This window comes from Perca fluviatilis, chromosome 20, assembly GCF_010015445.1.
Source record: "Perca fluviatilis chromosome 20, GENO_Pfluv_1.0, whole genome shotgun sequence".
NCBI lineage: Eukaryota > Metazoa > Chordata > Actinopteri > Perciformes > Percidae > Perca > Perca fluviatilis.
In genome coordinates this window covers 16315100-16327520 of record NC_053131.1, presented here as the reverse complement: position 1 = coordinate 16327520, position 12421 = coordinate 16315100, and the positions used below count along the sequence as shown (strand labels likewise).

The 12421-nt window shown below is 40.6% G+C and overlaps 1 protein-coding gene across 1 annotated transcript; it reads left to right on the top strand.

Moving 5' to 3' along the window:
- The first annotated feature begins 3104 nt into the window (after positions 1-3104).
- bdkrb1 (bradykinin receptor B1) lies at positions 3105-5158 on the top strand. The gene is made up of 2 exons (XM_039786648.1): positions 3105-3163; positions 3608-5158. The coding sequence occupies exon 2, from the start codon at positions 3618-3620 to the stop codon at positions 4710-4712; it is 1095 nt and encodes a 364-aa protein (XP_039642582.1). The 5' UTR covers positions 3105-3163; positions 3608-3617; the 3' UTR covers positions 4713-5158.
- The last annotated feature ends 7263 nt before the right edge of the window (positions 5159-12421 follow it).

The following is a 12421-nucleotide window of genomic DNA, read 5'->3' as shown; positions in this document are numbered from 1 at the left end:
CACTAGGATTTACAAAAAATAATTTGAAGGTTTTTCAAGATTTTAACATTTTTCAAGTTTTTTAACAATATATGAGTGTTTCTTATCTTCAATAAAATATATATTTGAAGCAGGGAGTGTCTTTGTTTGACAAAAAAGTATTGTTGACATGTCCCATTCAGAATGTCCTAATGGACTGCATGATTCAAGTGAGCTGTTCATCATTTTGACCATAAAAGGGATGCTGCAGCCTCATTCTCATTTTGAAATACTCATTTTGAAATAACACTTCCCATTGCATGCTGGCAAGAAACACTGTTTATAGTTTGTATTATATCCAATTCGATTTCTTTTGGTTTTAAGCCATATTAAGTTTGTTATTGTTGCCATTTCATCAGCTTGAGTTAGCATAACATTTAGAATGGATTAGGATAGGATTACACATAGGTGCAAGGATAAAAATGAATATATATATATATATAAATATATATATATATATATATATAGATAGATAAATCAGTTTGTATTATTAAGACAAACCTTTATTAAAGGTGAAATATGTAATACTGACAGCTAGTGTTTAAAATAGTTACTACAGTACAAATTCAAAATACTGGAGAGAGTCGTCTCCCCCGCCCCCCTCCTCCCCAGACTCGATGTTCACGTTGGTTGCCAGGCTGAGACCGCAGCATCCACAGCAATGTTGCTAGACGCTAGTCTCACATAGCCAGACATTACTTCGCAGTACAGCGGAGTAGCTAACGTTAGATGCTGGCTATATTGACATAAAAGCCTGTGCTCACGCAGAGCTCTGTACCCAACTGACAGGCACACTTTTCCGGCTTAGAATTACAGTAGGAACTGCTAAAAACACAACAACCTCGCTGTCCTCTCCACTCAATGGACAGACACACCTTCTCATCTTAGAATTACGTTGAGAACCGCTAAAAATAACACTACTTTGCCGTCCTCTCCACCTGACTGAACACACTTTATTGTCTTAGAGTTACGGCAACAATCGCAAAACACACTGCAAACTCACTGTCTTCTCTTCCCGATTTACAGCCCCCCTCTCTTGGCTTAAAATAACTCACGTTGTTAGCTACGGCTGCTGAACAGGCTACGTTAGCTAGCAGTTAGCAGAGTTGGCATGGCGGTGTTAGCCAGGACCAGTCGGGATCACTTTACTGGCTGTGAGTACACGGATGTTGAAATGACATAATGTCCGTTCCTTGTAGCCATGATAAATTAGCCTGAAGCAAAGGCTTACCTATTCAGGATGAAATTAGCCAACTCTGCGTCCTTTTGGGCTCTAAGCTGTCTCCATCTTTCAAATACATCTCCAATATTTACCAGGGGTTTGTTACATCTCTGGTCATGCAACTGTTAGAAACATGCCGTTTATTTTAGGTCAGGTAGAATCTATCTCTGTTAATCCAATCCGTTTGTTTGCTGCTTTCATGGCTGTACTAACGTTACAGCTGTAGTGCGCTGGGTTTACATTTTTACAGGTATATCTGGCAACCCGGCCTGGCTGTCAAACTGGACAGTTGATAACAACACACAAGCCAAAAGACAAACAGAAATTCCGTCACGGAACGAAAATTTCAAAAGGAGAAAAGATAGTATTTCAATATAGCATGTTTCCTTAATATCTGATGGCACATTGGGGTCATTTTTGGATTTATTACAGTAAATATATTACATATTGGACCTTTAACTGTAGATACAAAGTATAATGTTCATAAATTAAAAAGCAAATCATTACAGATATCTTACCACATCAACAAACCATAAGAGGTACTACAGACTGTAATAGGAAATAATCATATTAATCGGTTAAATCAGATGGATGGCTACTACATTTCTATCGACTGCAGGTAATCTTCTCTTTGGCCTTGAGGAATGTGAGACTGTCGTCCCCTGAAAAACGACCCCATCAGTAATTTGTTCAAGCACCTGTTGCACATGTGAATAAGGACTCAGTGTGACTTAGTATTTTCTTCCTTTACTGCAAAATACACAGACATTGCGTACATTGTTAACACATTTCTGTCCAGCGTTTGCTCTTAACACTACCATACGTGCTTCGACTCTGTTTACTTCTGACAGAAGCGCTCACTTAAGGGTATACTCCCTCTTGTGGCTGAAGGGAGCAACAACATGTTTCTACTACAATGCCTGCGTGCAGGGAGCACCGTGACTCTTAACAACATAAAGCAATGCACATTTTAATGAACATGAACTGTTATAATGCAATTAAATTAAATGAAATAAATAATATTAAATAATATATATGGGTGGTGGATTTTCCTATGAACTAAACAGTATAACTTATTTTATGACCTGGTCCTCACACACCCATTACGACTAAGGTAACAAAGTACAGTATAAGAGTGTGAAACTCCTCATAGGGAGGCAGTTTAGGGAGGTGGATGGGTGAACCATAGACTTTCACCCAGGAGACTGGGGTTTGTGTCCCATTTAAAATAAAAGTTTTTTTTTACTTTACGGAACAAACAGAACTGCATCACATGAGTAACTATAGTACAAAACAAGTGTAGAAACATAACAAATGTACTGATTTTAAATAAAACAAACCACAATCCTTTTGTAAACTCAACTGAGTACTTTTGTTAGAAAAAGCCTAGCCTAGTTTTACAACGTTTCACAATGTTAACGATGTGTTTAAAATAAAAAATCACAACCGTTACGGTTATGTTTAGATATGAGGATGGAAAACGCTCCTGTGGGTTTTATTTTCTGCCACCGCTTGGGGTGCTAATTTATCAAATGCTCCTATGGGTTGTATAAGAGGGTAGGAATAATATGCCTATATGGTCGTATGGTTTGTGAGGAATGTTTCATAAAATTTATTAAAAGCAATACTAACTTTCATAATCGTTTCTTAATAGTCTGCAGTTGTGCTGATGAAGTTGAACACTCTTTCCACCATTTACTACTGCAGTTCCAGCTTTTCTCTAATACGTGCATGGAACAACTTTTGACTCTCTGATAAACAGGTTGAAATATTGAACTCTTTGGCAAAGGGTGTGGAAGAATGCAGCTATAAACAAAAATGCTCTTAACAGATCTCTCCTCTGACTTGCTGTGTACTCAGTGTACACACATGAGCCCTGTTCCAGACATTTCTTTTATCGGGAGCATTTTCATGAAACATACGGTAAGAACTTTTCATGCTTTGTCTAATTCTTTGTCTTACACTATGTTTACTTTTAAACTAATTAGGTGCAACAGTCTTAATACTCAGCTTGACAAAAATAATGTATTTAGTTGTTCAGCCATTTTGATAGCAGGACATGATTTAAGGTACTATAATATAACACATTTTATCAAGTTGTTTTGGCAAATTTGAAGTCTTGTTAAACTAAAGGCAAGTTAGTCAACTTGTTAATGTGTGGCTACTTGTTTTCCTCGGCACTAAAGCTGACTAACTGTGAATAAACATGTCATCATAGTCAATATTTCTACTATCTATTTTACATGTTTTATTTTTAAACTGCATATTATAATCCTAATATTTTTTTAATCTCTGATGCAGTAGTAACATAGCATCATTTAAATTAAATAACAGTATTTTACTAATGAGTTGTGTATAATAATTTAGTTCCTAGCCCATGGAGCCGATGACACTATCTGTGGCAACACTGTGGTCTGAAAACAGCAGTGCGTCTCTGCCATCCGGTCCAACAGAGGATCCAGCCTCGGCAGAATGGGAGCTCGTCCACACCATCATACCCCCGTACATCTTCACCTTATCTCTGTTAGGCCTTCTCTTTAACAGCTTTGTCCTGGGGGTGTTCTTTGCCCACAAGGATCGCCTGACTGTAGCGGAAATTTACCTGAGCAACCTGGCGCTGGCTGACTTTATTCTCCTGTGTGGCCTCCCCTTCTGGGCGATGAACATCCTCAACGACTTCAACTGGCCATACGGAGATGCCTTATGCAAACTGGTCAACTCCATCATCATCATCAATTTCTACACCAGCATCCAAACCCTGGTCATGATTAGTGTTGACCGCTACCTGGCACTTGTGAAGACCATGAAGGCCAGGTGGTTGAGACGGACACTCTTTGCCAAAGTGATCTGCACCATCCTGTGGATATCAGCAGTCGTACTGAGCACGCCAACCATTGTTCACAGAAAGGTGAAGTTTATCAAGGAGTTCGAGACAATGTCCTGTATACTGGATTATAGCCATGACAGCTCTTGGAAGTTGGCCCATCAGTTTCTGGTAAATGTTGTAGGCTGTGTACTCCCTGTTCTGGTCATTGTTTTCAGCAGTGGGAACATAATCAAGGCTTTAGTCCAGAGGAGGGAGAGTGTAGCTTATCATGACACTAATGACACAAAGGCCACAGTACTGGTGTATGCTGTCACACTACTTTTCTTACTGTGCTGGGGTCCCTTCCAGGTCTTTACCTTCCTTGACACACTCTGTGATCTCCACGTGCTGGATGAGAAGCTGTGGTCCCACACTCTCGATATAGGAAACCAGGTTTCAGTGTATCTGGCCTTTCTCAATAGTGCTTTGAACCCAGTGCTATATGTCTTCTCAGGGCAGTACTTTAGGAGGAAGGTTAGCGCCATCTACAGGAGGATTAGACATCGCAGAGGATCAGATATGACCACATATCAACGCTCTGTTGTGTCCACTTACATTAACAGAACAGAGCAAATTAAGACTGTGGTCATTTTTAATGCAGGCTGAGATGTGACTCTTCATGACATCATCCACTTCCGTTGCTGCTTTTGTAAAATGTGATGCAATATACAGGATATGAGTCTCAAGGTTCTCATTTCATTTCATGAGACTTAACGTAATATGTATGTAATGCTGTTACCTCGTTTAAAACCACTAAAAAAGGATGTATTTGCAGATATAATGGGCACAGCCGTAGTTAATGGATGTAATCTGTAGAAGAAATGGAAGCAGATAATATGTTTACAATCTCCATAAAGACACTTATGTCTTGCTCTGCAGACATGCAGTATGTATTTGAATTTGTTTTATTTAACTGACTCCAAAAAGCAGTTTAAATCTGCAAGCTACCGGGAGATAAAGGACACTTAACTTTGTATACATTACCTGTACATTCATAATTCCCCTTGCAAAGTATGTCTTGACATGTAAACTTAAAATGTATTTAGTAGTGACATACACAATTTGCAAGTTTCTTTTTAGTATGAACACTTGTTACTTTAAGCTATTTTTGTGTACGGTATTACTGGAATAATTTGTGTAATAAACTCAACTGAACAACTACTATACAAGTACTATAATAATAAAAAATGAATGCAAAAAATGAATGCAAGACATGATCTAAGACATAACCTGTTGGAAACTTGTTTTTCCCCAAAAACGTTGATAAGTAAAAGCGGGGTTAAATGGATCCAACTTGATACATTTACCTTCCCACATTATTGCAGTTAAGTAGCATGTTATGTTCTTTTGAGTATTGCAGTTTTTGAAACCTTCGATTGCAAACATTAGGCTATGTAATATAAATCTACCAGCTTATCTTTAAGCATCTAACTACAGTGGGGAACTGCATCCTTTTCTCTTTGCATGATACATGTTTTGCATACAATTTAATTAGTCCTCAAATGTTGTCTTTGGTGACCTCCAGTGGTTTCATTTCTAACCTATCTGCACAGATGTACTTCAGGGTGTGTCAATACACTGTTTTTTCGATTCCGGTGCTAAATCGATACTTTTAAAACGGTGCCGGTGCCTAAACGGTGCCTGAACCGGTACTTTTCAATAAAGTAAAAAAAAAGAAGAAGAAAAAAAAATAAGGGTAGTAAACAACAGTCAGTGACTTGTTTATTGTTAAGGCCATGGTCAAAATTAAAGATTTAATGATAATGTAATAACTATAACACTAACTTATTTCACCAGTATATTGCATCAGAATTAGGCTACCTGTTTTAAGTGAATGCACCGTCTGTGTTGTTTAATTCGAAAATGGCAGCTGCAAAACAGCGACCGTCTGTGTTGTTTAATTCCGACAACGGTAGCTGCGAGTGAACGCACCGTCTGTGTTGTTTAATTCCGACGACGGCAGCTGCAAGTGAAAGCACCGTCTGTGTTGTTTAATTCCGACCATATAAACATACTGTATATCTATGAATTCCGACAACGGCAGCTGCTGCGCTGCATTGCAGACTGTTACATCCCGCTGTTGAAGTCCTCCACAGTGAAATACAGTCACACTTTACACTGTTTAACGTTAGCTGTCAGCATTTTACCGGTGTTTAATCCAGCTGCTAGCTAAAGGTAGGCTAACGTTACATGCAGTCAGGTGTAGTGTAAAGTCAAGCACCGAAATGAGGCACCGAAACTTTCGTTCTTATTCGGTCTCGTCACTACCGTTTACGTCGGCACCGGTTCCCTATTGGCACCGAGTTTCGGTACCCAACCCTACTGCTGGGTGTGGCTACAGTTGCAACAGACCGTGCGTTCATGGACATCGGAAAAACGTTTTTCCGAGTGAAAACGTCACCATTCACCTAACGTCCTGTGGGAATCAGAGGTGGGAAACTCGGGCTGGATTTTGATAACCGAGTTTCCCAGTTGGTGACACGTTGTTGACAACTGACGTTTGATGAAGGCGACTTTGGTTCACTGAATATATTTCAATGATTATAAACTGTTTATTGTGGACAAATTTCTTTCTTGGCAGAGACATTAATGCCTCTGCCAAGAAACATACAGAGACATAATATGTTTAAAAGTATTCATAAATAGGCCTATGTATAAAAAAACAACACATTATCCGTGTCTTTTCCCGTTCGTTGTCCTGCAGATAACACAAAAAATAGCCTAAACCTGGCGATGTGCTGTTTGGATGCTCGCATAAGAAAACAGAGAATCTTTTGTAGGTTTGGGTACCGAAACTCGGTGCCAATAGGGAACCGGTGCCGACGTAAACGGTAGTAACGAGACCGAATAAGAACGATCGGTGCTTGACTTTACACTACACCTGACAGCATGTAACGTTAGCCTACCTTTAGCTAGCAGCTGGATTAAACACCGGTAAAATGCTGACAGCTAATGTTAAACAGTGTAAAGTGTGACTGTATTTCACTGTGGAGGACTTCAACAGCGGGATGTAACAGTCTGCAATGCAGCGCAGCAGCTGCCGTTGTCGGAATTCATAGATATACAGTATGTTTAGATGGTCGGAATTAAACAACACAGACGGTGCTTTCACTTGCAGCTGCCGTCGTCGGAATTAAACAACACAGACGGTGCGTTCACTCGCAGCTGCCGTTGTCGGAATTAAACAACACAGACGGTGCGTTCACTCGCAGCTGCCATTGTCGGAAATAAACAACACAGACGGTGCATTCACTTAAAACAGGTAGCCTCGTGGTGCATTCACAGTAATTGTAAAATACCCTTTTCCCATCTGGGGTTCAACAGCAATATACTGGTGAAATAAGTTATTGTTATAGTTATTACATTATTATTAAATCTTTAATTTTGACCATGGCCTTAGCAATAAACAAGTCACTGACTGTTGTTTACTACCCTTATTTTTTTTCTTCTTCTTTTTTTTTTAACTTTTTTGAAAAGTACCGGTTCAGGCACCGTTTAGGCACCGGCACCGTTTTAAAAGTATCGATTTAGCACAGGAATCGGAAAAAAACCAAACGATACCCAACCCTAATCTTCTGTTATTGTGGCCTCCATGTTTTCACACACCTGATGCTCTAGGCTACAGCCAACAGTTGGTGGCAGTCATGCAAAAAGTTGTTATGCCAAACGCCAATATAACAGAAGAAGAAGAACACGCATCCCAACCATGTGAACGCTGCCAGTCGGAAAAACAACGTAACCACGGGGGCGGTGCCTGTTATTCCGAGGTGGCATGAATGCTCTTTATTTGGTTAAAGGAAGTTTACTCAAGATAAAGTTATCAAGCTGTTTTGTTAGTCCTCTTTCTCAAAACCTTTCCTCGTGTAAAAGTGCCAAAGTGAAAGTACTACTACTATGAAGCATAATCCTCACCTTTCTGATGCTTGTTCAAGCATGTCTTTCTATAGCAAGTATCCATGGATTATTACGGTTAGGGTGCTGACTTCCTCCTACAACATGCAAGTTTTAGCATGGAGTTTCCAACCAACTCATCAAATTAAAGTGAAATTGCTTGCTAGCTACAGCTGATGAAATCTGCCAGCAGCAATTTATATTTGAGTGAAAATAAGAAACCTGCTTTTACCTGTATCTGAAAGCAAGGACAATATTTACTACGAATTTCAATTGGTAAATCTGCCACCATTGTACAGGATGACAAGAATTATTTTTGGGGGCATTTTTAGGCCTTTATTTTCACAGGACAGATGAAGACATGAAAGGGGAGAGAGGGTGACATGAAGCAAAGGGCCACAGGTCGGAGTCAAACCTGCAGCAGCTGCGTCAAGGAGTAAACCTCTATATATGTGCGCCTGCTCTACCAACTGAGCTAACCAGGCCACAAGAATGGAAAGTTTTGACAGGTGTAACAAAGGGTCAGCGGCTAACATGTTTGCAGACCCAGACCCCCAGAAGATACTCATGATTTTGGTGATTCCCTGACGTTTTATAAAGCACCATCATGCAGCATGAATGCATTGACATTTAGCAATAATAAAAAATAAAAAAAAGATACCTTAGGTATTCTTGTGTAACCATCCGCCATTTGGTCTGTTGCTGCAACTTGACATCCATTTCCAGAGGTCTATTATGAAAATCTAATAACTCGGACAATCACAGTTAATTACTGTGAAGCTTTGTTTTGACCTGGTTTAATCTTGTTTCTGCCCATGCATTGTTGTGATAACCCCATTTCCCTAGCATGCTACGCCTTTCATTCCAGATTCTTAGAGAAGTGAATTTTGCAGAGGGAAGGTCTACGTTTTGTGCTGCACTTTTACTGTACTGTATTTGTGTAAATGTGTTTATTTCAGTGTTTTGTCAGCACAGATTAATTTCAACTGGATATTGCCAGATGCATCACCTCACCGTTCTCATTTGGCATGACACTAATTCCCTCTGGATTTTGTGCCACAGTCAGATTGACGAGAAGGAGGAAGCAGGTGAAGGAGGTTGGAGAGGAAATAGCGCAGGTGGGGTTGTAAGTCGCTGACGTTTTCTTGCCTTTACCTAACATTAGAATTCCACAGATTGAAAATGATTAAGGGATTCATGGTTTATGGATTATTTATTTACAGTAGGCATTTTGACTCATCCTAGCAGGAAAACAACAGATGTTAACATTAACAATGGCCCTTTTATTTATCAGCTCAATGTGAAAATCGAAGAAAAAAAATTGCTAATCTGATATAGGCCTATTTGGGAATCAATATGACGACAACATAAAATAAAACCATCAGAAGAGCAAGACCCGTACAAGTTTACCAATGTCAGCCACAGGTATTATTTTTATTTGTTTAAAAGTATGCTTTTAAATGCTAGCAGATCCTGTTAGCAAGGTATGTACAGACAACTATCACTGTATTACTTTGATGATAACGAAAACTTGAAAGCATTAATTCTCAAGCAAGTTATGCATTTTTGTTCTAAGATAATTTATGGACATTTATTGCTAATGGCCGTGAGGGATAATGGTATTCTCTGGAAGTGTGAATCTCCCTCCCTGCTCCTTTTCTACCCCCTGTGGGAAGGCTTTTGGCTTTGTCCTTCTACAGAATGTCCATGTTTAGCCTACTGACCACCCTGCAGTTTGCCGAATGAAAATGCCGTCCAGTGGTTATCTTGTACGGGAGCTGGACTCTCGCGATATCACAAGATCATTCGAGAATCGCAGGATCACACATCACATGAAAATCCATCTTTTTTTTTTTTACATGAAAATCCATCTTCGTAATGTGTCTGCGTCAGAACTACCAGCTTCTCGAATCAATCAGCATCCAGTGAGGAGGTACTGGCAGCTACGAGCGTGGTTTACCTGTGTGTAATGGCAGCGGCTGTTCAGTTCAAAACAACAATGGCGGACTTGATATGCAGATGGTTCATCCAATCACCTGCCAGGTATTTTTTTTAAAGTGCCTTCCCTTTTCCAAATGTTTCCAACGAGATACACCCGTAGACTGTATAATATTAATGGACAAAGCATCTGTTTCGGCGAAGTGCTGCAAATGCGGAAGTGCCTTAAACCTGCATTGTATCTGAATTCCAGCAGGGGGCGACACTTCTCACTTTTATTTATTTATTACCTCGGTAAACATTTTCATAATGAGTTTATGGTCTCAATCGCCAGTTTTCTGCAACACAGAATGATTTTTTTATTATGGTCTCATTAATTTTAAAATTGGCGATAAAGCAGGGGGTGTTTTAGGGTGTGGCTATGATGTGATTGCCAGTGAAAGTGTGTAACGTAACGTAGAGTGTAAGGGCTCCTCCCTCACTCCTGCCTCTCGTCTAATATCGTCAGATCCGCAACCAGGATGGCTGCGCCCGTAACGGCAAACTCAACGACTCATAGCAGAGCTCCACAAACCAATGGGTGACGTCACACATGCTCTGTCCATTAATATTATACAGTCTATGGATACACCTGATGGATTATGTATAACTTTGGCTTCCATTGTTGGTGTTAGCCATGCTGCTGTAAAGATGCTGTTGGGCTATTAAACGGTTAATATTCCGGTTGTCATTGTTATATCTAGTACATGAAACAGTTAAGTACTGTATATAACAGGCTTCTCAGATGGTTCTGTGTAACAAAGGATCTGGTGCATCAGGTTAGTTCCGTGGAGGAGCACAGTGAACATTTCATGTCCCACCTTCTCCTGTAATGTTAATATCCAAATGGCCCTGAAACATTACTGAAGAGAGAGGTCCATTTAAAACAGACATTTTGGTCAGTCACTCCATCACTTTGGTCCACTACAGAAATATTTTAACAACCATTATGGATTGCCATAAACTTTTGTACGGACATTTACACTCCCTCAAAAATAAAGCCTACTGACTGTGATAATCCCTGACTTTTCCTCTAGTACCAACAAAAGGTTGACATTTTTCATGTTTACTGAAATATACTACACTCTGCTGTGGACAATTTCACCTACTCAGAAGTGTTGATTTTAGCATCAAATCTTCAAGGGGCTGCACTGGTGGCCCCTGGGCCCCTTGTCTGCATCTGGCTCACTTTTAAGGCATGTCATTCTCTCTCTTTTTCTCTCCCTCATTTCCTGTAGAGCATTTGCAGGTCTTGAAAAGTCATAAAAAGCATTTAATTTAGTTTCCTCCAAAAAAGGTCTTAGAAGGTATTAAAAAGTCTCACATTTAATTTACAAAAGTCTTAAAGGGGATATATTATGCTCATTCCAGGTTCATACTCATTCCAGGTTCATACGTATTTTGGGTTTCTAATAGAACATGTTTACATGTTTTAATATTAAAAAACACACTTTTTTTCTCACCCTCTGTCCGAAATGCTTTGTTTTAGCGCCTGTCTCTTTAAGCCCACCTGCTGAAAAAGCCTAATCTGCTCTGATTGGTCAGTGTTTCCGGGTCTTCAGTTATCTGAAATAAGTTGACTATACAGTATATATAGTGTGAAGCGGTTGGGATGAGGATCAGCACCTCTAAATCTGAGGCCATGGTTCTCAGCAGGAAACCGATGGAGTGCCTACTCCAGGTAGGGAATGAGTCCTTACCCCAAGTGAAGGAGTTCAAGTACCTTGGGGTTTTGTTCGCGAGTGAGGGGACAATGGAGCGGGAGATTGGTCGGAGAATCGGCGCAGCGGGTGCGGTATTACATTCCATCTATCGCACCGTTGTGACGAAAGAGAGCTGAGCCAGAAGGCAAAGCTCTCGATCTACCGGTCAGTTTCGTTCCTACCCTCACCTATGGTCATGAAGGCTGGGTCATGACCGAAAGAACGAGATCCAGGGTACAAGCGGCCGAAATGGGTTTCCTCAGGAGGGTGGCTGGCGTCTCCCTTAGAGATAGGGTGAGAAGCTCAGTCATCCGTGAGGAGCTCGGAGTAGAGCCGCTGCTCCTTTGCGTCGAAAGGAGCCAGTTGAGGTGGTTCGGGCATCTGGTAAGGATGCCCCCTGGGTGCCTCCCTAGGGAGGTGTTCCAGGCACGTCCAGCTGGGAGGAGGCCTCAGGGAAGACCCAGGACTAGGTGGAGGGATTATATCTCCAACCTGGCCTGGGAACGCCTCGGGATCCCCCAGTCGGAGCTGGTTAATGTTGCTCGGGAAAGGGAAGTTTGAGGTCCCCTGCTGGAGCTGCTCCCCCCGCGACCCGACACCGGATAAGCGGACGAAGATGGATGGATGGATGGAAGTTGACTATACAAGAAATTTGTGTGTAAACCTGTTGCCTTTAACCGTAAAAAAAACATTAGTAAACATAAATATTTTTTTTCTGGATTTTTTTTCAGATCTGTTTTGCTG

What these genes read in the sequence shown, in the direction of transcription:
- bdkrb1 (XM_039786648.1), top strand. Translation starts at nt 3,618, where the DNA reads ATGGAGCCGATGACACTATCTGTGGCAACACTGTGGTCTGAAAACAGC.